This window comes from Lampetra fluviatilis, chromosome 21 (assembly GCF_964198595.1).
Source record: "Lampetra fluviatilis chromosome 21, kcLamFluv1.1, whole genome shotgun sequence".
NCBI lineage: Eukaryota > Metazoa > Chordata > Hyperoartia > Petromyzontiformes > Petromyzontidae > Lampetra > Lampetra fluviatilis.
This window is the reverse complement of record NC_136295.1, coordinates 1981621-2008513: the sequence shown is the minus strand read 5'-3', so window position 1 is coordinate 2008513 and position 26893 is coordinate 1981621. Positions and strand designations below refer to the sequence as shown.

At 48.4% G+C, this 26893-nt stretch overlaps 1 protein-coding gene across 1 annotated transcript; it reads right to left on the bottom strand.

Moving 5' to 3' along the window:
- Positions 1-12504: 12504 nt before the first annotated feature.
- Positions 12505-22871, bottom strand: LOC144938036 (cytochrome c, somatic-like). Its single transcript, XM_078865726.1, has 3 exons — positions 22712-22871; positions 15159-15331; positions 12505-14901 (listed from the first exon to the last, which is right to left on the bottom strand). Exons 2-3 carry the CDS (start codon positions 15325-15327, stop codon positions 14753-14755), a joined length of 318 nt encoding a protein of 105 aa, XP_078721852.1. The 5' UTR covers positions 15328-15331; positions 22712-22871; the 3' UTR covers positions 12505-14752.
- Positions 22872-26893: the final 4022 nt, after the last annotated feature.

The following is a 26893-nucleotide window of genomic DNA, read 5'->3' as shown; positions in this document are numbered from 1 at the left end:
GGCACGGTAACCGAGGGGGTGGGTGGCCAACACCACGCCCGGCCACCTTTGTCTCCCCGGTGGTTATGTTTACACACCGTGCCGGGTACTCATTTGAGGCTGCGTCGACCTACGGGAGGCGCAGGACCGGTTCGGATAATCGTCACTTGGTGTTGGCCGTGAGCGGGAATCGAAATCGGGTGGCCACTGCTCTCAACACGCACACCAACCTGGTCCAGGACACACTAGCACCGTGAACGCTCTAAACTCCGGACCAAATAATGCAGTAATAATGAATGCAGTAATAACATTCAATGAACCATAAGTTCATACTCTTTGGTTCTTTACCTGCAGTCACGAAAACTTCAAATCGAGATTGAACCATCATTTACAAATTCATTTACAATAAAATAAAAATCACTAATCTACAGTTAAATCTGAGTGATAAAGCGTCACTCTATGAAGCAGAGAGGTTTAAAGGTCAGGGTCACTCGGTGGGGAAGCCAGATTTTATGATGGGGCGTGAATAAGTTGTTTTCGTGTATCTATTAAACAAATGAAATGTTAAATTACCATAGAGCGCACGAGCAGGTCATGCCATTGTAATAAACGACTGGACCACGATGTCTGGCTCAGTGTCCTTTATTCGGTTCGTGCTGTACACCCACACGGCTGTCTTTACTCTGTAGCTTCTCCACGGCGCTGACTCCAATGTCGGCCCGATCCACAACAGCAGCCCCGCTGCTGTTTCTCTCACACAGCCCCCCTTGGCTGTACTCGCTGCAACTCCTCTCTCTCTCCGCAGCTCTGACAGCCTCGTGCTGTCTCTCTCTCCGCAGCTCCACCTGGCAGCCACACCGCTGCCTCTAACACGCAGCCCTTCTGGCTGTCTCCTCTGCAGCTGCACACCACTCCGCAGCTTCCTCTTGTCTTCGGGGTTGGCTCCCGATGGCCGTCGGTGCCCCCCCCTTTTCTCACTCGCCCGCGTGGCCTCACTCTTTTCCGCTCACACCCCGACTGACTTCCCCTTCCGGTTTACCCGCTTAAGGACCCGAACCTTCCACCCACGTCACATGACTCCACCCCCCGTAACGTCACATCCGGAAGGTCGCTTACGCCCGCATTACACCATTAACCAAGTCATTCAGGGGCATAGACGGGTTCACCAACTTCCATACAACAGAATTGCGAGTTCACGAATGCACGTCAATTGCATTTATTTTACACTGGTCAGCTTCGAGAGGTTTTACAGTACAGGGACTCCTTTCCTTACTAACATCCGACTTATGAACTTTCCGAGATCCGAACAAACCTGTCCGTATGTCCAGTTGCTTGTTCGGACCGAGAGTCGAAAGCTCAACCGCCGCGCAATAGATGGCAGTGGTGGCATCTACATCTGCAGAACATGAAGAGCAAAGTGACATCTACAGGAGATTATACAACTTTTAAAGCCATTCTCTGTGTTTAGTGTACATGCCGTACATTTTGAATCGACAGGAGTAAAGTTGGACTTACGGACAAATCGACTTCCGAACAGACCTCTGGAACCGATCTCGTTCGTAAGTAGATGAGTCCCTGTACAGTAGTATTATTATTATTGGACCATGAGCCAATATCAGATATTCCACTTGCCAGTGACATCAGGGTTGGCATAACTTTAGTGGTTTCAATGTATTTGTGGTCAATAACAATGAATTATATAACCATTTGGAAGTAATCTTCAGGTGAGAAAGACCGCCTCAGCTGTACTTAATTCGGCCCACTTGGTTTCATTAATCAAGGACATGTCACTGTCCCCGGATGATTTACTTGTCAGTTTTGATGTCGTCTCCCTCTTCACCACGGTACCCGTACCTGATACTATTGCAATCATTGAAGACCTAGTCCAACAGGGATTGGATGCTGATGTACCTTCGTTGGTAAGGCACTGCCTTACCAACACTTACTTCACCTGGAATGGTACTTTCTACAAACAGAATGAAGGTACCCCAATGGGCTCTCCCCTATCACCAGTGGTAGCGAACATTTTCATGGAGAAATTTGAGACAGATGCCATCCAGACATCCACCCGACGTCCCTACCTGTGGAAGAGATACGTAGATGACACGTTCGTCATCTGGCCACATGGCCAGATGGCACAACACCAATTTATCAACCACATCAATTCCATACACCCATCTATCAAATTCACCATGGAATTGGAAAATGATGGCAAGCTACCATTCCTGGATGTTTTGATCGAGAAGAGACCTGATGGCTCGTTGGGACACTGTCTAAAGGAAAGCTACCCACACGGATTCCTATCTGAAGCCTGACTCCCACCACCATCCAGCCCAGAAGAATCCCCTCATCAAAACACTACACCATAGGGCCCGTTGCATCTCCAACCAGCACCACCGAGCCAGTGATACCGCACAATCCGCAAAGCTGCATCCCCAACCATGGGTAGAGAACGATCTGAGGACCCAATCAAAACCACCACCTTACCATACTCAGCAGGTGTCACCAAAAGGATTTCCAAAATCTTAAACAAACTCAAGATCCAAGTTCGGTTCAATACAGTACACAAAATTCGTGATTTGATCCCATCGGTGAAGGATGCGATTCCGGACATGCAATGTCCTGCCTGGTGTCTATAAGCTGAGTTGTGTCTGCGGCAACAGTTACATTGGTGAAACGAAGCTACGTGTCTCAGACCGGGTTCGCGAACACAAAGGGGATTTGAAACACGGCAGAACCAACTCCTCCGTGGTGGCGAATCATCGTTTCAACGCTGTGGGCACATATGACATTGTTTTCTCCGAGACCAAGGTGCTCTACAAACCCTCGGGCCACCATCAGAGATTTGTTCATGAAGCCATCCAGATATACAAACACAGACAAAACTTTAATCGAGAAGATGGATTCAGATTGAGCAATCACTGGAAGGATGTGATAAACCACGTCAAGTTTTAACTGCTATGATTTTCACTCACCCACCCGATTGTCGTCGTCCGATGACTACATGTACTACAAGTCCATTTACTTGCTAATTTCCCCAGCCCCACCCGTCCATGCACGCCACAAACCCTCCCCCCTCTCCCCTGTGAACTCCCACAGCCAAACTCTCCCCCCTTCCCTCCCCCTCCCGTGCCTAAATAAAGCCACAACAGCAGATGATTTTTTCTCACCTGAAGACGGACGCTTGTGTTGCGACCGAAACGTCGTGTTTTCTTTTCTTTTTTCTATCTACGTGACTTTACCGAAAGAACCAAAGAGCATTTGGAAGTAGTGGGTTATCAAATTATTCAATCGTATTGGCCATATAAATTGGTACTGTAATTATAAAGCGGTACCACATTTTGCGCTGGCCAATCTATTAAATGTGCCATCACTTTTCTTTTATGTATTTTGGAAAGAGGGGAGATGATGAGGTGTGCAGAGCTGAGGAAACAAACTGGGTGTATGACCTAGCAAACTCTTGTCACCGAAATGACCAGATGACACTCAAGAGATCGTCTCAGTGTACATAAGGTAGGCACAGTCGGTGATGCAACAACTTACAAAAAAAGTATGCAACAAACCAACTCGAACACTTTCAGTATTTGATGACACAAACTCATCAGATAGAAAAGCTGAGTGCAGGCTGGAAACAAACGATGAATAATACATGTGAAGTATTGGAAAATGACGGCAGGAAACTCCTTGACGGGAACACACTTCTTTTATTAAATCTTGACTTGTAACAATACAACGCGTGGCCTCTCTTCTTCACAATGCGGTCACCATACAACGGTACAACTCGTGACCTCTTCTTCTTCACCCTACGCTTCTCTTGACTCTCTGGATTCTGTGCTGCTGGCTCTCTGTGCCTCGTGTAGACTCCGCGCCTCGGCTACACTCTTCTCTCGCCTCGTGTAGACTCTGCGCCTCTGCTACACTCTCCACTCGCCTCGTGTAGACTTTGCATCTCTCTCTCTGGCTACACCGTATGCATACTCGGCTCGTGTAGACCTTCCTCTCTCTCTGGCTACACCGTATGCATACTCGGCTCGTGTAGACCGTTCTCTCTCGCTGGCTACACACTATACATCACTCAGCTCGTGTAGACCGTTCTCTCTCTCTGGCTACACACTATACATTACTCAGCTCGTGTAGACCGTTCTCTCTCGCTGGCTACACACTATACATTACTCAGCTCGTGTAGACCGTTCTCTCTCGCTGGCTACACACTATACATTACTCAGCTCTACTCTCCATTACTCTCCTCTCCGGGCTCTATCTCTGCACCTTCGTCTTCATTCTTAGATGGTTCCACTTCTGCCCCCTGCTCCTCTGTGCATCACCTTATATACCTCTTCTTCCCGGGAGACGGAGCGGATGCGGACCTCAACGTCGGCACCGCTCCTCAGTTACCCAATCCCCACGCGCTATCCCTACGATCCGGTTCCGCTCAGCGCGTGTTTCCACTCCCCGACCAATCACACCGCGCTGCTACCCGATCACTCCCTCTGGGCGCGTCACCGGCACACAGCCAATCAGCAGCACTACCCCCACCCGCGCACTGACGCCTGCTCCTCCCCGTCAGCGCGCGTCACCACACACACACCCGTACATACGCGCTGGCACACGACATATACACCCAGCGCGTATCACCACTACATCACCCCCTCCCACATAGCTCGCAGCCGGCCCGGCTGCTAACAACAACCAACCGCGACGATAAAACGACAACCAACAAAAAAAAACCCCGTAACCCCCCAAGTGTGCCCCGTAACATAACACAACAACAACAACAACAAGAATAACTATGTACAGATTGACAATGAACACGAAAAGTCAACGATAACACGATACGAGCAAATTCGAAAACGAACGCGCCCCACGTCCCTGCGACTACACGCAGTGACGAGGCGCTCCAACTGCCCCGACTCCTCACGAGGCAGGTCATGCAAAGTAGCACGACCTGGCGCGAGTCCGTCTGGCTGGTCCATCGTATGGGGCGGGACACTGACGACCGTCCGGCGGTTCCGGCTGCTCCAGACGGCGCGGAACGGGCCTGAAAGGGCCGGCCCCGCCGCGGAGATCCGGCCGCCGGTGATCGGCAGCTGTCAGTTCCGAGACACCTGGGAGCAGATCAGGCGAAAATACGTGTGGATCAGGCAGAGACATTTCCCCCTCTGGGTCGCCGGTCACGTCACACGCCCGGCCATCACGACACAAGGGGAGGCCATATGGAGGCGAGAACGGTTTCAGTCGGGAGGGGTGAACGTACCAACGGCGCTTTCCCCACTTTATCTGAACGCACTGGGGCCGTGCAACGCGCACGACCTCCACGGGTCCCCTCCACGGTCTCAACAATTTAGGCGACGTAGCCAAGGGTGCCTGAGGGCAATGCAGCCAGGCCCTGTCACCTGGTTTCCATTCGTGCATGGACACCTTCCGTGCCCGCAACCGTTCATTAGCCATTTGGCGAGCCCGCGAATTAAGCCGTGCGGCCTCCCTCGCCTCTGTCAGCTTGTGAATATTAAACTTAATATGTTCTGCCAAATTAGAATTAGTTCGTGGAGCGGACAGGCCAAGTTGCGTTTCCATTGGCGGGACAGCTTCCCGACCGTACATCAAATAGAATGGGGAAAACCCCGTAGCTGCATGGGGGGCCATTCTATACGCGGCAAGGACTCCCGGGACCTGCAGGTCCCAATCTACATGTGCCTCGCACACCTGCTGGCACAGCATGGAAGTCAAAGTTTTGTGGAGTCTCTCCACCATCCCGTCAGTCTGCGGGTGGTACGGGGAGGTACGTACCTTCTTGGTACCCAACAGATCGCACACCTCTTGCAACAATTTACTCGAAAAATTTTTACCTTGGTCGGTCAGCAGGCGTTCGGGAGCCCCCTTGTCCAGGACATAGCCCTGGACGAAGGCATCCGTCACAGCCGCTGCCGACTGGTTAGCGAGAGGCCACGCCATAGGTCATCGGGTAAAGTATTCGACCCCCACTAACAAATATTTATTCCCTCTCGGCGTGACTGGGAAGGGCCCCAAAATATCGAGTGCAACGAGCTCGTTGGTACGCGAGACCTGAATAGATTGCAGCGGTGGATTAGCTGCCACGGCCGGTGGTTTACGCCTGGCGCACTCAACGCACCCCTTCAGAATATGTACCACATCACTTCCCATTCCCGGCCAGTAATAGTCACGCTGAAGCAGGGCAAGCGTCTTGTTAACTCCCAAGTGCAAGAGGCGTTCGTGTGCCGCCAAGACAACCCTCCCCCTCACAGCGGAAGGCACCACGAGTGCGTTCCGCCGGGACAAACTGTCCCATCTCAATAACACGCCCTGCTCAAGTACATAGGAGCCGGTACGCTCCTGGTCCCCCTCGGGACCCCCAACCTTGCGGCGCAATGCTAGCAGCGAGCTGTCCGCCATCTGGAGGCGGCCCCATTCGCTGAGCGACAACGAGAGCAGCGAGTCCCGACCCTGAGAGGCAGTGGAATCATCCCCGATCGGCGCGCCCGCTGTCGCAGCCAGTGCCCCCATCTCCCCCGCAAGCGTCGGTTTACAGCGCGCCGATCCCGACAAACACGCGCATTCATCACAAGGCAACAACCGCGACAAGCAATCGGCATTCGTGTGTCGCAACCCCTTACGGTACGTAGTCGTAAACTGATAGTCCTGGAGGACTTCCAACCAACGCAACAACTGGCCCGAGGGCTGGGCGACCCTCAATGAATACTGTAGCGCCGCGTGGTCCGTTCGGACTGTAAAGTGACGACCATAGAGATATGGCCTAAACTGCTGCACAAAAAAAACAATGGCAAGCAGCTCGCGACGGGTGACACAGTAGCGCTGTTCCGCCGGAGACAACACCCTACTACCGTAGGCGACAACTCTTTCGACACCCCCAACGACTTGGGATAGCACCCCCCCAATGCCCGTGTTGCTAGCATCCGTGTCCAGCAAAAAGGGACTGGCAAAATCGGGATAACACAAGGGTGGGGCACCCACCAAGGCGTCCCGGAGGGAGCGAAACGCGGCCTCCTCCTCCGGTCCCCATTTGAACTTCACTCCCTTCGCCGTTAGAGCGTGCAAGGGTTTTGCAATAGTGGCGAAGTGCTCAACGAACCGCCGATAATAAGAAGCAAACCCGATGAAACTACGCACGTCGGAAACGGACGTAGGTGTCGGCCACGAACCGACACAATCCGTCTTCGCGGGATCGGTGGAGATCCCCGAAGAATCGACAATGTGACCCAAGTATCTAACGGACCTACGAAGGAGGTGACATTTGGCCGGTTTAAATTTCAACTTAGCCGATCGCATTCGCAAGAACACCCCTCTCAATCGCCGGAGGTGTTCTTCAAACGTTTTACTGAAAACAATGACATCGTCCATATAAATCAAGCATGTATCCCACTGCAAGCCCGACAAAACCAGCTCCATAAGTCGCTGAAACGTCGCTGGAGAGGAGTGAAGTCCCATGGGTAACCGGTTAAACTGGAACAGCCCCCCTGGAGTCCGAAATGCTGTCTTAGGTTTCGACTCTTCGTCGAGCGGCAACTGCCAAAACCCCGATAACAAATCAAGAGTCGAAAAATATCGCGCACCAGACAAAGCATCGAGGGACTCATCCATCCTGGGGAGCGGATACGCGTCAGCCACAGAGATCTTATTCAGGCGACGGAAATCAACGCAGAATCGCAGGGACCCGTCCTGCTTCTTAACCAGCACAATAGGCGCTCCCCACGGGCTAGAGGAGGGCGAAATAATATCGGCTTCTAGCATATCGTTAACAGCCGACTGAACATGTTCCTTCTCCACGGGACTCAGTCGGAAGGGATTTAGCCTGACCGGCGCCGCATCGCCCGTTTCAATGTGATGGTGCAACAAATCCGTGCACCCAATGTCATACTTATGTTTACTGAATACATCAGAGAATTCAATGAGCAACTCGCGCAGCGCACCCAACTGCGCCGCCGACAAATCGTCCGAGGCGGCACATAACGAATGGACCCACTCAAGGTCTTCCCTTGGCTCAACGTTCCGCGCGGGGCTCGAGCCCACCTGCGCAACCAACCCATCATCCCCAGGGACCTGCGCCGCGTGAGCCAGCACGGTGCCCTGCGGAATGACAGCTGGTCGCGACCCCGCGTTCAAAACCATCACAAACGGATCCCTGTCAGCCCGCACCAAAGTGTGAGCCACCGATAAATCAAGACCCCCGACAGCCTTGTTAGAAGGACCCAAAAGCATACTCTGTCCCGAAGCCTCCCTCACCCATGGTTTCCGCAACCGGAGGGGAATCAACATCTGTGAACCCGGGGGCACTTGCACTGTCTGCGTCGCCACCGCTTGTATCGTAGCGCACGCCGTCCGAATGTCAGTAGGGCCCGTCAAAAATGAAATCCGGCGACCCGATGGCAGTTCAATGCATCGTTGATCGATAAGAATTTTAATGGGCATTTTAGCCAAAAAGTCAGTGCCCAAAAGACACGGAACTGCCAAAGAAGACGAAACGAAAACGGGTCCCGACAATTTGATATCTCCAATGCAAATGGACGCCCTAACCTGACCGATAATGCCCAACGATCCCCCATTAGCGGCGTAAAATGGCACATCCACTGGAAGCAGCGGACGACATTGGACCGGAAGAATATTATAAATGAGGTCCGATATAATAGTTGCCGATGCCCCCGTGTCCACTAACACCCTAATCTCAACCCCATCAATAGATCCCGTAACAACGGACGAACCCGCCGAAGCAGCCACAATTCTATGCCCCAATTCCGCCCATTCAATGTCTCCCTGGTCCCGGCCGAACCCCCCTCGCCGAACCGAATCCCCGAACCTTAACCGGCCCTCCTCCGCCGCAACGCGGCGTCCCATGTGTGCCGAATAAACAGGCCGAGCGTGTGAGGTGCCGCGACTTGCCGGGGATTGTAGAGATGACTTGGGCTCTCGGTCGTCGTCCAGCCGAGCTCCCATGGCGCGCTGCCGCGGAGCGCGGCACCCGGACGCCACGTGGCCCCGGAGGCCGCAGTTATAGCACGTGACGAGGGTCGGAGTAGATCTTGGTTGCTCCGACTTTCGGCCCGATCGCAGAGGCGACCGGGCCCCCGGCCTCCAGTCCCCTGGTCGTCCCGTGGCGAACGCCTCCTCTCGTGGGCTGACGACTTGGGGTTCGGCGACCACCAAACCCGGGGCTGCGACGACAGCAGCGTTGCAACCAACGCCTTGCTTCCGTTGTAGGGCCTCGTGCGCTTGAATACTCGTGGCGACTCTCAAAAAAGAAATATCAATCTCATCAGCTGTGTTGATAGGGACCCCCAGGTCCTGCGCCAACTTGAGCAGCTGCTCCAAAACCATCGCGTCTTGGCCCTCCTCGTCCATCCGAGGGAACGCAGCATCAGCAAGAGCCAGCAACGCCGTGCGATAGGCCAGCGCGGTCTCCGTGGCCGCTTTCCGTCTTGCGTAGAACTGATGGCGGCACGTAGAGGGAGGTCCGTAGACCCTGGCCAACAAACCCAGCGCATCCTTCAGCGTGGAGCGGTCCGACTTCCGTGCAGCCCTGAAGGCCGCGAGCGCATCGTCGTCCAGCATGGCGGGCAATGCCCGCAGCGCCGTAGCATCGGACCACGCTGACATCTCTTGATGCGCCAAAAACCTTCGCTGAAATTGGCCCCAGTCTCCGCCTTCCGCCTTGAAGGCTGACAACGTGGGCAGGCGCTGCTGAAAAATGAAGTCATCCGCCTCGTGGTTCCTCTCCGCCTGTCCGTCGGTGTCTAAGATGGCGGCTCCAGCAGCAGACGTAAGATGGCGGACCCCCTCGCGCGCTGCTGACGTCGATGCGCGCGCTTGGGAACCCACCACCACGTGGCGCTCGCCGTTCCCGCCAAAAGTAGGCCCAGGCGCAATGGCGGGAATCCCCCATTCGTTTTGGCGGGAATCTGCGGGGCGACCTTGTAAAATGTCCCCCACCGTCCCCGCTCCTCCCGACGAGCTGATCTCCGCCAAGATGGACGCGGCGGCGAGCAGCAGCTCCGCCAGTCGGGAGTGCGCCTCACGAAGCCCGGCGTCGGTCCCCGGTCGCTCGGCCGGCGCCGTCGACGGACCCTGTAGCGTGGGCAAGTCCTCTTCCTCACCCCCCGCCACCAGCGGCCCCGAGTCGTCCAGGTCTTCCTCGCGGTCAATCCCGTGGGTCCTACGGGTCTTCCTTGTCTCCATACTTGGAAGCCCGTTTCACTTCTGACGCCAGATGAAGTATTGGAAAATGACGGCAGGAAACTCCTTGACGGGAACACACTTCTTTTATTAAATCTTGACTTGTAACAATACAACGCGTGGCCTCTCTTCTTCACAATGCGGTCACCATACAACGGTACAACTCGTGACCTCTTCTTCTTCAACCTACGCTTCTCTTGACTCTCTGGATTCTGTGCTGCTGGCTCTCTGTGCCTCGTGTAGACTCCGCGCCTCGGCTACACTCTTCTCTCGCCTCGTGTAGACTCTGCGCCTCTGCTACACTCTCCACTCGCCTCGTGTAGACTTTGCATCTCTCTCTCTGGCTACACCGTATGCATACTCGGCTCGTGTAGACCTTCCTCTCTCTCTGGCTACCCCGTATGCATACTCGGCTCGTGTAGACCGTTCTCTCTCGCTGGCTACACACTATACATCACTCAGCTCGTGTAGACCGTTCTCTCTCTCTGGCTACACACTATACATTACTCAGCTCGTGTAGACCGTTCTCTCTCGCTGGCTACACACTATACATTACTCAGCTCGTGTAGACCGTTCTCTCTCGCTGGCTACACACTATACATTACTCAGCTCTACTCTCCATTACTCTCCTCTCCGGGCTCTATCTCTGCACCTTCGTCTTCATTCTTAGATGGTTCCACTTCTGCCCCCTGCTCCTCTGTGCATCACCTTATATACCTCTTCTTCCCGGGAGACGGAGCGGATGCGGACCTCAACGTCGGCACCGCTCCTCAGTTACCCAATCCCCACGCGCTATCCCTACGATCCGGTTCCGCTCAGCGCGTGTTTCCACTCCCCGACCAATCACACCGCGCTGCTACCCGATCACTCCCTCTGGGCGCGTCACCGGCACACAGCCAATCAGCAGCACTACCCCCACCCGCGCACTGACGCCTGCTCCTCCCCGTCAGCGCGCGTCACCACACACACACCCGTACATACGCGCTGGCACACGACATATACACCCAGCGCGTATCACCACTACACATGAAAAGGGTCATTTCGAGACAGAAAAATGTGACATGACCAGAGCCTTACTGCACTCCCCATGCTTTGCATGATGCAGTATTGTGCCTCAAGGGCCTAATAATAAGAGTAAACAATTATGTCTATACTGTACTGACGATGTCTTTACTTTGTCCTCCCCACGGCTGACTGCCATCAAACAAAGACGGTGGTCACTGCATCGCGCGTTTTCAGATGCGCTTCTGTGGCCATCTGGAACGCTCTTTCTTCCGATATTAGAAGGCCCCTGGAGTTATGGACTTTTAAATCTAGATTGGAAACTATTTTCTTAAAAACTGCTTTTGTGTAGTCTTCCTTCCCCCGCATCTCCAATTAGCACGATTGGTTTAACATACATAATACAGTTGGTATTTACATTTTATATTACAATTACTCTTGTTTACCGAGCCTCAAGACTGTTTGCAAGGTCTTGATACGTGCTTTGTAATGGGGGAGACGATTGCTGTTGTCCAATTAAGTAAATACAAATAAAGAGGCAAATTTGGACCATCGCGCAGTCAACACTTTTTACTGTCATTTAATTTCCTCTATTTTTGTTGATATTTTCCATCTTATTAAATTATTTGGCATCGCTAACAAACTCATTATTCCTAATTTCAGAAAGTCGCACATGCTATAGAGTTAAAGTAACCCGAAAGAGTTATTGGATTGAGACACTACGCATTGTCCACCAATTTCGGTATTATCCTTTAGGAAATAATTCATGTCGGAGCTGCAGCTATTGAGGCACAACAGCACTTTACACTTGTAACTCTTTTATTTACTCTGTCGAATGAACCACAAAGACAAATATTGGTATTTTTGGTTTATTTGTTATGGAGTCCGTCGACTACAAAAACTCACCAATAACTAAGACCATTTAGAACTAAAAACAATATTGAAATTAAGCAATGTTTGATTCGGAATAATGTTTGAGATTATGATATGAATATTGCAATAGTTTATATTCTGGACGGCCTATTTAAAGTTACCGTTTTGTCTGTGAACCCTGAAGGGACTCTGGAGATGCCTTCATATAACGTTGCCACAAGCGTGCTATATTGTTACATAAATTAACTCAAATTGCTACTTAACAATATCGTGCGTTAACTACAGAAAGGATGGAAGACAAGGAAGAAGTATCTACAAAGCACTTTGAGCCCGCCTTAAGTAGACAGTCTACAGGGATTATTCGAATTATCCCAAAACATTACCACTCATCCACAGCATCGGCACGGGAATTCATATTAAGACTATTTTCAACAACACTTTCTGAACTTCGTTAAAAAAATATTTGTTCCCATAAAGGCATTACAAATAATATGTAGTTTACATTATGTAAGCCAGTAGGGTATGTTTAAAAGTGTTGATTTGTTGATGCTGAAAGAATCCTGAAGTGATTGAGAGTTTAAAAAAATTCCATACTTCTGGTGTATTACAGCAATAAATTACCAACTTCAGGAAAGGTTTCCAAATACTGTCCAGATGGAAGACAAATCTGAGAAGCATGTACAGCAGCTCTACAGCTTCGAGTCTGTACAAAAGGTCTTCACCCTCCATAAAACCTTACAAAAACACATGAATCCTGTCATTTTAAGTAACTTTCCATCGCATTATGTTCTCAGTATATGCATATTTATGATTTTCAGGATCAAACCCACTGTCAGCGATATCCTTTACAGGGGAAATATTGCCAATCATACTTATACTTTTATATATACAGTACATATATTGACGTTGGAATTTCTGCTATAAGCAGTGACACACAACGGCTTGATCTTAATTTCCATATGGGTGGTGAACTGGAGCAGTGGCATGCACGGTGGTTCATTGCCTGCACTATTCATCTCGCTACCTGAGTTTGATTCTTCACCAGAGCTAATATTAGGCGGCGAGTGATATCTGCGCACTAGCCCTGGACCTCACCCATCAACACCACACTGACCAGCGCCGTGAGTTGAAATAAATCCAGTAACTGACATTGTACAGGGAGGCCTTTATCCAGCAGTGGATTTCATATCGAAATTTGCAGTATGTTTTGCTGCAAAAAAACCCGTTTCAGCAACTCCTCTCAGAAATAACCAAGAGGTAGAAATAAACTGTCAGCCCTGCACACATCGGGGCAGTGCCAATGCGTCAACTATTAATGCTGTCCAGCTGTTAAGACTTGATTCGTCAATGCCACTCAGCAGAGTTCAGTGATTCGCAAGGTAAAAAAAAAACAACCATTCAAGTAAATTCACTATCAAGAATGCGTTTCAAAACATATACCGATTAATAAGAACAGTTTCTCGAAGCCTTTATTTTTATTATCTTGAAAAATAACAAAGGACTCATAAGTTATACATGGTTAATGTCGAACATTAAGTGTCTCGATGTACTGTAATTTTAAACATTTAACACCATCTTAATGCTGCCAACTCTCAGCTTTTCACAAAAACCCATCCAACAAACTCAAAGTGCTGAATCCTGTGCACTATCACACAAATACAAATGGGCCTTTCATTCCCAATTACTATACAACAAATGCGTTTACTAAGTCGCAATGTCGCACACTAATTTTTACTGTGTGGATGACCCAAAAAGGGTTGAATTGTATTTTTTATGGACTTTGATAATAGTTCTAATGAAAGTATCATTCCATAGACATTGCATGTAACTGTGCAACAGTAGTGTTTATATGGCAGCCAAAATACTAACAAAACAATATAAGGAGTCACACTCTCAGTTTTACATAGGGAATCATAAACAAAAATCTTATAAAACGAACGCAAACATTCAAACCACAATATGCCAAAACAATAGTAAAACATCACAAAGCCAGACTTGAATAAGGCAGAGTTCTGGGTAAGCACATGCACACTAGCAATTCTAAAGCTACAATACAGTACTTATCTTATCTGTCATATGGAATTCAGTGACCTTGCCCGCTTGTGCAGGTCCATTTACTGTTAGTGCTCTCAAGCATTTACTTCACACTTTAGAAATATAATTAATTACATGAAACTCATTCGAAAATATCTTCAGCCTTCCACCTTTGCTTCAGAGTGATGGTGATGCAGATTAAACTGTACAGTGTTATGAAAATGTAGCTATGTAGTATTACGTTATAATAAGTCCGTTAGATGTGTTGGGTGTTCCGGTTAAATAAAATGAAACTTTAAGTATTATTTGCTTAGTTTCAATATGCCAGGCATACCCAAAAAACCAGGCAACTCTCTCCATTGTTACTCTGGCTTCGAGAGATTTCACTGTACATGAAATCTGTTTACATTTGCTTCAAGCAATTAAAACACACGTGGCAGGAATATAAAATGTTAAAAGAATATCATACACCACTGACAAAAAATGGTAGTTTTAAGCCAAAGAAATACAACGCCCTATGTGCATATATGAAATAGTGTCAGACATTATTTGCTCTTACAGTAATTCCACGATAAGTCCATTAGGCGAGACTTTAAAGAGTAAATATGTTAAATAAAGGCCTTTAAAAGAATAGTTCATGTTAATCCGTAGACTTCATCGCTTACTCCGATGTACTTTTCTTCAAGTAAGCAATCAGGTTGTTACGTTCGTCTTTTTTCTTTATTCCGGAGAAGATCATCTTCGTGCCAGGGATGTACTTCTTTGGGTTCTCCAAGTAGACATAGAGTGTATCTTCCTCCCAGGTGATTCCTTGATATATCAGTGTAAAGCAGATACACACATATACACATACGTTAAATTATACCAACAGAGATACAAAAAAACAAGATGTTTGACAATAAGATTTCAGGTGTCCACAGCCTTTATTATGTTCACATTTAAACTTTACTTGGATCGCACTTTAGCGTGCGACTTCATCACCAAGTTACTGCTTAAGTCTCCCTCCTCGTCGACAAGGTCAACGGTCAATTGGGAGTGGGAATGTGATGAAATGGCAAATTACATACCCTTTGACTTGTTGGCATCAGTGTACGAATAGCCTGGAGCCTGGCCCGTCTTGCGACCAAACAGGCCCCACAAATTGGGCCCAGTCTTGTGCTTGCCGCCACTCTCAACGGTGTGACACTGCGAGCATTTCTGCACAAACACTTTCTTGCCCTTCTCCACATCTGCCATCGCTCTGCATAAAACAGGGAATTCAATTTGTATTGCCAGAAAGGGTACAATATATTCTTATTATTAATCGTTTTTGATACTTGAAAAAAAGGTCCCATAGATATAACTGCTCGCACCGATCTGTAAGAGTTTCGATACTTGCATCGTCTTTATCCTGTTCACCTTTGGCGTTCTCTGCTCTATCACTGGTGAGACAAGGCCATTAAGAAGGCTGTCTCTGGTGTAGGCCAATCAGTTTCAAGGACAATGCATCAATTATCAGAGCATGTTCATTTTCACGTTTTGTCACAAGTATGTATGGTTAATGCAGACTTGATGCCTTAGAAAAGGTATCTATTTTGGTGTTTGAACATCTTAACACCTGTTTTATTGCCGAAAAGGGTACACAATATTCTTATTTTTCATAATTTTTGATACCGGCAAAAAGGTCCCATTAATATAATTATTCATTTCCAGAATTTCCATGTCGCACATGTTTTCTCTCGCCAGCACCATGAACTCATCAGGCACACTCACTACCTACTAAATATACCTGACAACTCACCAGACATTCACCATGCCTCTTACAGTCACCAGACACTCACTCGACTCTCACCGCTCACTCACCATTGACTACTCACTACTCATATAACACAACTCCCTCCGCAGACACACTCAATACATACCTGACACCACGCCTCACTCGCTACGCGCCACTTACCAGGCATTCACTATTTGCATCAGTCACCAGACACTCACCACCCACCGAACACCCCGTCCAAACACACACCACGCACCTATGACACTTCACACTTCAAGTGCTTATCTGGTACTGTGTTGGTAGCGTCACTGGATAACGTGAAATGACGCACGTTATCAAGCAGGCGATGCACCAATCATTGAGAATAGTGTGTGGTCAGGGATTTTAGTTCACCCATGTCAAAGGTGAAATTATAGTCCCACGGTTACTGGTTTTCCACTGGACCGGGGATACCAACAAAAATACTCAAGCAAATTCGTGAGAGACGGGTACAACTAAATGGTATATAAGGTGAGTGACGTCACCAAGAAGTCCAGTGACGTTGGTCAAAACGCAGAGCGTGCACATCCGAGCGAGATGACAAAGATTGACGAGTGGTGGCAGTGGTTGCTAGGGATTACATCGTGACTCTCGTTACACCTGAGGGTGCCTTCAGGGGCGCTGCAAGAGGATACAATGAATATGCGAAAGAATTAATGATAAATTATGTTAATGATTTAGGCCCATGCAATAATTTGTTTCGTGGCTATGCCCATATAAGGAATACTGGAACAGGAATCTATGCATTTTAACGATGCAATGCTCGATTAAACGGGAATCGATCGATTGTTTCGATAAGCGTTCGAGCATGGATCGAGCTTTGACATTTTGAATACAATAAAAAAAATCGGTACAGTAAAGTGATTCTGTGTGACGTTATTTTTGGCTCAAAAGAGACGATTTGTGGATCGAAAAAGCCACACGTTCGACCGCTCCTTGACGCCGATTGGCTTCCCTCATTAACATAATTGATCATTCATTGTCGCGGATTCATTATATCCTCTTTATACAGCGCAACGACCTATAGCTACTACGGATGTTTTTAACACGTATACAATAATATTAGGCTACAACTTTGTTATTTTAGTTGCAACCGTGTATTGGGTTGAGAGGAAGACAGTCTCACAGTGGCAGTATTAATAATAACGATTTAAAGGTATAATAACTATTTAAAGGTACAATACCCCCAATTAAGTTGTCTTGTGCATGTGGGTGAGCAAAACATCCTGGTGATCAGTGACAAACACCAGTAAGCGCTAGTATATTTTAGGCCTCGTATTTTTCGGAAATATTTGTTTAATTTGTAACAATGTGTTTTGGCATTCATGGTGAATTGTCGGAATTAAAAAAAATATTTTCTTTTGAAACTTGTTTATCTGTCGAGTATGGCCCTCCCGTGTTGCCTACTGGGCCCCTATGCATCGCATAACGCTGCCACATACCCCATTGGCTGCGCCCCTGGGTGCGTTCAATAGGCAGGGCGCCCCAGAACGCGTTTCTATTGAACGACCTATTAAGCTGCCAACGCATAAAAGGAGCTCACGTCTGGGGTGCCGTCTCGCTGAGCGTTGTGTACAAATTCAGTCAATTGGAGGAAACCGCACAATTCCCATAAACTCCTCGCCGTTATGAGGCTTTTGGCGTCCTAAAATAATAAGAGCCAACTTGTTCAATAATAGCCAACTTCTCTCGTAAACGCAATGGGTATTGAACGCACCCCAGTCCCTATACAACATGGCCGCCGTAAAAGTCCCCATGCAACATGGCCACCGTGAAAGTCCCCATGCAACATGGCCACCGTGCAGACCCTATGCAACATGGCCACCGTTAAGTCCCCATGCAACATGGCCACCGTGAAAGTCCCCATGCAACATGGCCACCGTGCAGACCCTATGCAACATGGCCACCGTGAAAGTCCCCATGCAACATGGCCACCGTGCAGACCCTGTGCAACATGGCCACCGTTAAGTCCCTGTGCAATATGGCCGCTGTGACACCATTGTTCTGAGTGTTGCAAATATATCCATGTTATTACTGGTAGGAACCTCGTGGTTACACCAGCCCATAGGGGATTATTGTGTCCGTCCGTCGTGCATCCAAAAATGGGAGGGGTGGGGCTGAGTGGAGAGGGGAGGGTGGGGAGGGTGGGTGGGGCTGGGTGGGGAGTAGGGGTCGGCACGGTTTGGCTCAAACCACCAAACCGCGGTTTGAACCGAACCAAATCGGTTTGGTTTGGCTCTGTTTGAACTGGTTCGGTTTGGTTTGGGGCTACGAAAACCGACTCGGTTTGGCTCGGACAGGGTGGAACCGGCTCAAACTAGTTTGGTTGGTTGTAAAGGTGACACGAAAGGACATGCTGTAGTTGCCTTTGCCTGCGAATTCACTTTGCAATTGCATCTCCATGGCTCGAGCGGCTCAAGACGGCGCCATCCCCGGCGGCTCCAGCATCACAAGGTATCTCATCCACGACGTGGAAGAGACCAAACACGCCGGTAGCGACGAGGAGCCGATGGCGAGCGAACGTGAGAGCCCGGACGCCACGCGCGGCGACACGCGGCAGAGCCTCATGCGCACCCTCGGCGCCGCAGCGCTGCAGACCACGACGCAGCCCAAGCCCAAGAAGGCCCGTGTGTCCCGAGCGCTGTGGCACGACGAGTACTTTGAGACGAGCCAGGCCGCGGGCGACGTGCAGAGCCGGACCTGCAAGATCTGCACCCTCCAGTACGCGGGCTCCACCTCCTCGGGCACCCGTATCAAGCATCTCAAGACCCATGGGATCGTCGACCCCGAGTCGCCCACGGTCGTCACGTCGCCGCCGACGGGGAAGGGTTTGCTCGTGCAGTCCAAGATGGCCACGCCCATGTCAGCGCACGCGAGCAAGGCCATGGACAGCTTTGTCGCCGAGTACATCGCGACGAGTGGTCTAGGCCATAAACACGTAACATCGGATCCCTTTACGACTCTTCTTCAACGAGCTGCCCCGGGTTACGAGCCCAAGTCTGAGCGCACGGTCAAGCGCCGCATGCTCGAGATGTATGTCGTCCTCAAGCTACTCGTGCTACAGTACTTTACTACTTTTGGCTCTTGCGTCTCCTTGACCTACGACGGTTGGACAAACGACGCCATGACCGGCTTCTTCTCGGTCACCCTCCACTGGATGGACCCGGCGTCGTTCTCCATGTGCAACTGCATCATTGACTTATTTTGGGTGGCCCCGGGCGAAGGCGTGGGCAAGCGCATGGCGCAGCGCCTGCACGAGCTGCTCGCCGACTTTGGCATGTGGCCGCGCCTGCTCGCCGTCGTCACCGACAGCGGTTCTGACGCCGTCGCATCCGCCAAGTCCCTCATGCTCCTCGAGGGGAGCAACCTGCGCTCGACGTGTTGCTTGCGGTGCATCGCGCACTGCGTCAACCTCGGCGTCAAGGCCTCATTCGGCGCGTTCGAGACACTGCTGCGCAGCCTCCGCGCGACGCTCGGCGCTATCCGCAAGACGAAGAGGGCGGCCTACACGTCGCTCGCGCGGCACTACCTCAAGTGCCCGCTGCAGCCGCCTTGCCTCGACGTGGTCACACGTTGGGGTAGCACGTACGTGATGCTCACGGCGTCGCTAAGGCAGCGCCAAGTGATCGACGCCATCTGCCTTGAGCCCGGCTGGTCGCGGAGCCAGGCCGGCTTGTCGGACGAGCAGTGGGAGCAGGCGGCGCTGCTCTGCCAGTTCTTGGAGAAGCCGGCGGCCATCTCCGATGCCATGGGCGCCGAGGAGTACTGCACCATCTCGAACGCCATCACGACGCAGGAGGCTCTCTTGAGCCACTGCATGATCCACCGCCCGAGTCCTCATGTGGTCGTGAGCTCGGCCGCCGTGACCATCTCCGACTACATGGTCAAGTACAGCGACCTTCTCTCGTCCGAACCAAGCCGCGTCGCCCGCTTTCTCGACCTGCGCCACCCCAAGCCCGCGGCCTCGAGCACCGAGTACAGCAATATCAAGGACATGATGACGGACATTCTCAACCAGCGCTACCCAGCATTGACGAAGGCGGCGCCGCGTGGCGGCATTAACATCCTCTTTGACATGGTCTACGCGCCCAACGCTCACGACGGCGCCGCCTCCGAGGTCGACCGCTTCCTGCTTGAGCCGACTCAGGACCTGAGCATGGACGTCGTCGAGTGGTGGAAGCTGTACGGCGGCAAGTACCCGCGCCTACGACGCGTGGCCCTCGACTATTTGCCTATCCCGGCGCCGTCCGTGCCCTCCGAGAGAGCAAACTCGGCCGCCAAGCGCTCCTTTCTCGACCGACCAAACCTGCACAAGTGCACGTTCAAGGCCGAGATGTGTGTGCGCTCGTGGGCGCGGATGTTGCCTAGTGTTGGGGTTTCACTGCCATTGAACTACCACACTGCGTTCAAGGACATTGGGCGTGCCAAGCTTGAGGAGATGGCTGTGGACGACATCGTCGTCCAGTACTTGCTAGTGAATCTCAATATGAAGAAAGCCTGCGTAGAAATTAGCGATTAATACACTTGATATTTGTATTGAATGTGAATATTGTTTGCCGCGCATCTTTTCGGTTCAAGCCAACTCAAGAGGTTTGGTTTAGCTTAGTTTGGTTTGGTTTTGGTTTGGTTTGGTTCAGTCGTCGCTGGTTTGGTTTGGTTTGCTCAATTTGAAACCAGTTTGAGTCGGTTCAAACCGTGCCGACCCCTAGTGGGGAGGGGCTGGTCACCCCGTGGTGCCCTTATAAAACTCAACGTTTAACCTACTCACGCCGGCTTGTGCCCGCCCTCACAGTCGGCCATATTTTCGGAATACACCATGCCGCCGTTGACCCTGGCCATTGACCAAGCAACACAACGTTCCTACCAGCTCCCTCCGCAGGAATGTGTTAACAATGTGTGATTTTGTGTGCACTTATTTGTGCGAATGTGTGAGCGCGTGCGACCACTCATGTGTGTTATTTTGCATGGGGATGTTGACTGTGCCCCTACTGGAAATCCGTGAAAAAGAGTTTCATAGCTCATCAGATTCTGATTTATGTTCGTGCCTGAGTGTTTTTGTGTATACCGATGTATGTAACTATCGTACGCCGTGTCGGCCTTCACGGGTACTAGCTCAGAGTTTGTTAAATGCCTATACAGTATGTGGAAAATGTGTCTAATTATGATATTATTTGCTTTTGTGCACGCATGTATTTGCAGGTTTTGGTGCGTGTCTCTGCGTGTGTAATTGTATCTGCCAGTCTTGCCAAGTCAGCCAAACAACAACACCTGGGCCTGTCTCGTGCACCTAGCCTGGCACAAGCGCCGTAATGTCACGGTGGTGGTTGTTGTGTATTTGGTGTTGTGTATTTGTGAGTCTGTTTGCGTGTCCGTATTGTTTGAGAGTACGTATGTGTGGACGTAATGATGGACTAAGGGGTGTATCGAGCAGCCCTTAGTTATCACAGCATGTATGAGATTTATTTCGCGTAAATACCTTATGGAATTAGGAGTTAGGATAAATCTCAGGTTACACAATTTCTAGAATTATGTAAGCTGTTCGGGTTCTTGGGTCCCAGACCGCATGCTGTGTGCTTCCTTCGAAACGAGTGCCATGGGCCCAATATTCAGCATCCAGTGACTCATCACCAGCACGAGAGGAGGGCTTTGTGGCATTGTGAAGAGCCGGCCCATCATTTGACCAATGGTGGCTTAATTTTGGCCAAACAAGTCCCATCAACAGAATGTTATCGATGTTGCCATCAAAATTTGATGGCTGGTTTTCCTTGTGAGATAACATTTAGTCCACTCCTTGTTTGGTAACAACCCTGCCAAAGTGATCGTGACAATCATTGAGAATTGATGTAAATGTACCCTAATTAATACGAGTGGACTATGCGGGATGGTATCTCGGTTGAGTAATAGCAGGTTCCAAATTGTAGAACTGTACACGTGGCCAAGGTCAACCTAGCCGCAGTGTCTTTGAGGGGTTGGCAAAACGCGCATCATGGACGTCGTGCGAGTGTGCACCACCACTTAATGAAGACTGTGGCAAAGAATATACTTGTCCCTGTCATAGCAAGATGGAAATCCCACCATTTTGGGTCTATAACTTTAAGACTACTGTACTCCTGCTGTGTTCAATTTTAAAGGCCCGTGTACCAGTACGCACTGAGACGCAGACTTTTCCTAATACATACGAGCAAAAAAATGCAGGAAAAAAAGTGTGTAAGTATCGTGCTCTGATAAATAGCTCGACAGGGCTCATGCTTAATATCCAAGCACCATGGTGGAGGCAGCGATAACCCGATATTGCTGACGAAGGACAAATCACAAAACGCCAATCGACAAACGTCTCGGGCAATGACCCTTATTCAGTGCAGGTAAAGGTGGCATTGTAAAAATGTGTTCTGCAGACAGAAATGTCAGAGGAAAACAAATCAATCACCATTGATTTTTCCACATTAAGTTAAATTGGTGTTCCAGTCTGACGTTAACCAATAGCAATAGATGTCAACCGTGTAGCTATCAGATGGGTCAAGATTCCTATACAAAAGTGGTTTTCACCAGGCATTAGATGACTTAGCGTGCTGTCTAAAGTTTAAACGATGGGACCCTCACAACACACACAGCATGTGCTCCAATTTATAAAAATATTTATTTAACAATATTTTATCAAATAGATTTTCTATAGGTCTAGTCTGGACATAAAGGGGGGGGGGGGGGGTGGGCGGAAAGTCCCTATACCGCATTAACATTCACGCGCTGTGATAGCCTCTTGGGCAGGGGTATACGGACTTCCCGTCCACGCTATCGAGGCATGTCGCGAATGGCGCCTTCACTTACCTCGTGAGTCAGCGGTAAACACTGCGAACCGGGCTGCAGCACAACCACCAGGGGCTTCCCCGCTCTTCCAAGTAACTCGCAAAGCAAATAAACGCAGAGACTTGCTCCACACTCGCTGCAATCACCGTGTGGCCAAAGCCCGCACCGGCGTTCTTATGAGTGTCGCGTTGTGTAAGTGGGAGATACCAAGTGCACTGCACGGGGTGAGGATATACATCTTTAATCACTATCTTTTAAATACTGCAATCCATATAACATTGTTTTAGCCCATTAATTAAGCTGGAATTTTTTTTTTTTAAATTGTCAAACGTTGTTAAATAGTAACTTTCTATGAATATTGTGTGATGTTGTGTAATGTAAAAAAAATGCCCTCCCCGCTTTGAATGGATCGGTCTCGCGGCATGTGGGGGGTGATGTCAGTGGCGGTGACGTCACACGGAGTCACCCTTCAACTGCCCGGTGATGATAATTATTTTTTTACCCTTTTATCTGGCAACAAAACTGACACCTTTTTTACAAGGAGTCATGTTTGCATAGACTACAATACCTGCGATCAAAATGCAAACAAAAAACACAACTCTGATAATGTATGCACTGTCCTTGAAATTGATATCAATTTCAGTTTTGTTGCCAAATAAAAGGATAAAAAAACCAATGATCATATTTTGCTACTGGCAAAGGAGGTTCTAATGGTGTCAGGTGATGTTTTTGCGTCGTCAATGCTACACAAATAACAACATCAACATTCAACACGTGTCAATTTGAAACAACAAAAATATCTCACAACAAAATAAGTTATGCCCTATAAAGAAGGGCTATTGCCCGAAATTTCACCTCCGATATATTGTCTGTGTTACGAAGGAGGGTCATTGGCCGAAACGTCGCCCAATATGTATTTTTTCATTTTAAGGCCAGTGTTTTATATTCTATTGATAAATGCGTTGTTCCCCCCCCCCCATACACGCAAAGAACATACTCACCCCGCCAGTTTAAGCTATCATGAATAATTAACGATTAAAATCACGCCGTAGTGACGTTTGTGAACCGACTCATTGAAATGTAAAAGTGATGTCATTCTAAACAATAAGAATACGTTTTACCCGTTCAGGCAAACATATTCTTACTTGTTCATACTTTGATACTGGCAAAAAGGTCCCATTTTGTGATGCCATTCATCGTTACTGTTAAAAAACTCACATTTCGTCAAGAGTACTACGGCCTTAAAATGAGAAATGTATAACAATCGACGTTTTAGGACAAAGTCAATCTTCACAGCACATGAATAGAGGTCAAATATACAGTGGAGAGTGAGAGATGCAGGTTACACTTAACACCATTGGGCCTTGCTGAGAATTACATTTGTTTAAATGTTTTCTGATTTCTATGATATTGGCATATTAAGTCACCTCAGTCCCCTCGTAGTACGTAGTGTAACATACAAACGCTTCAACGTTACAAAAAAATCGAAATACATTTATTTATATTAAAAGTAAAATTATAACACTGGCACACTGCATTTTTGGAAGCTTTGTTCTGGTGAGCACAAGGCACAATCCACTTATCAATGCATTGCTGGGCCTAATCACCATTTCAATGACAGTATTTTTAACTGCCCTAAGTTCCTGAGGCGGATAAATCTGAGAAATACAACAATGTAGACATTCATGAAAGTAAAGTAAATCAAGTTAGTGAGCAATACTTTTTGATTACGGAAGGATTTGTCTGTTACCCAACAGCTACTATTAGGTAACTATTCATATATCACCAGGCCCCATGGTGTATAGTGCAGTCTCCAACTCTATCCTGTTTAATACGTAGGCTTTTGCGACCAATATTCACATTTCACAACAAAGGTTTTATGGGTTAGATCGCGTAAATATACGTAAATGTTATGGGTTTACTTTCCAACACACCGCTGTGCTGAACGTGTAACTATTTGGCACGTTTTTGTTTACATGACAAACCTAAACGACACATGTATGCGATCTAACCCATAAAACCTTTATTATCTTACTATCCACTCTGTCACTCCATAGAGTGCTATGCAGAAAGGTCTTCGCTCAAAACATCGCCTTTTAGATATGTTGATTTTAAGGCCGCAAAGCGTTATTGAAGAATGTGTTGAGTTTTAGTTTGTTACATATCGTTATATTTAGCTTCATTCTCCAAAGGGTTTTGTGGAGCGGATGTGTTCTAGAAAACCAATTGGGATGTATGAAGTTAGTGGCAGAGCGTATCTTTACCCATTATAAACACTCTCATGTTTAAGCTCATTATCACGTAGATCACTATTACATAGCATTAAAAGGTGGATTATCAAAATGCAAGATTGAGAGACCATCCAGTAGTGGATTGACCATGGCTGATATTTTTTAAGTGGATATGCAATCACTGTAAAACATTATCTATACTGTACTACTGTATGCATTTCCGACGAGGTGACGCATTACGACTGTGTCCCTTTGAGAAGAAGACGAATAAGAAAAACACCCCGCGGCTCAGTTATTATATAAGGAGTGCTCTGTGTTCACGTTGCTGCGTGGCTCGTGTGTTTAATAAGGCCCCGTTGTGAAACACTTGGCACGTTTTACAGAACACGTTTTCTGTTAGCGTTGTACTGGATAGGTGGGGATGTCCGATTCTCAAAGTAAATCGATTGATCACTGGTTAGAAATATTTGGGATAAGAATTGCGCCTTAATAAGACACGGGAGGACATATCCTCACTTACGAGAATATCATTAGGATTAAGCTTAATATCTTTAATTATATTTACGAGATGTTCAGAGTTTTTGATTAACGAAGAGGTCCTACCGATGTAGAGCTGTATTTGTTTCGTTACGTATTGTGCTAATTTGTACATGGCACAGCCTATTGTAATATGGTTCTTAATGGGACATGAGGTTTGTGAAATTTTTGTTGCCCCTAAAGTCTTGTGGTTTTGATGCCCTTGGTTTGATCAGGTATTGCTCTTCCGTGGGAATTGATGACTTGGCAAGAGCGCAGAAGCGTGGTCACCACATCTACACCTCAAAATAAGGAACGAAACAGTTACACTTCTCCACAAATCTGGCTGTCGCCTGATGAAGCTAGTTGTAATTAGTGGCGAAACGTCGTACTCAGATTGTAAATGTTGTGGCTTGGCTCTCCAACGCACCGGTGTGCTGTACTAGTGACGAATTGGCATGTTCTGTTTACGTGAAAACCCTTACTAGTTGGCTGTGTCGGGTGGTTGCGGGTTTAACGACACATTTACGTGATCTAACCCAAAAAAACCTTTATTATGGAGTATACTGTATTAATGCGGAACAGACTATACCCCAGAACTGATGCCAAATGAAACCGTATTTGTTGTAGATTAGCAGCTTCCAATTTTCCCATTTTCTGTCAGATAGATATTATTTAAACCAATACAGAGCAGTTCAAGTAGCAACAAAAACGGTTACTAGTCTTATCAAAATCGTGGAGTATCCATTGGATCTCAATGGCCTGATTGTGCAACGGACAGGCCCTGAAAACAGCTTGTGACAAGGGGCCACGGGAAATAAGGGGCGCAACCATAGTTACTCCGGAGCTCTTGCTTTATCTCCCTACATGAGGTGCGCATCTCATAAACACCCTCTCGAGACCTCGCCCACGTATGCCAAGCTTCCTTCAAGTGTAATATGTTTTGTGGCTCTGGTTCACATCTTACCGGAATGCTTCCAGGATGAATTAAACCACAATCTTGCTTGAGGTTTCTCTGAGACGAAAATTATAATTTTGCTGCATGCATCATTTGGTCTGACTGTCTCGGTTACTATTTAAAGAGCAATTGAGTGATTTACCTATTTTTTTCCCTCTATTGTCAGCCATCTTGGATATCAGTGTCAGATCAGGCACAATTCAGGAGGGCTTCTAACCTACATTTTTATGCAAGGACCCGAAAGACTCAAGCAAAACGGAGTGCTTTTATTCACCCAGGAACAGTGATTATTCTCACCTAACTATGCTACATGTACTGTCTATTGGTACAATTAGAGCAAAAATTGGTGACTTGAATAGAAGTTGAGAGTTCCACCATATCGCACCACTGCTAAGTGCGCACTACTTTGCATTGATTTGCGCGTGTTAATTGCATATTGACGGCATGAGGACGTTTCCCTGGTGAAGCTGATTGTTGTAATCGCCAGCAATACGTCGT

Bases quoted from the DNA above. Each gene is read 5' to 3' on its own strand.
- LOC144938036 (XM_078865726.1), bottom strand. From the start codon at position 15,327: ATGGCAGATGTGGAGAAGGGCAAGAAAGTGTTTGTGCAGAAATGCTCG. The intron at 14,902-15,158 runs GTATGTAATTTG...TGATATATCAAG, and splicing joins TGATGCCAACAAGTCAAAGG to GAATCACCTGGGAGGAAGAT.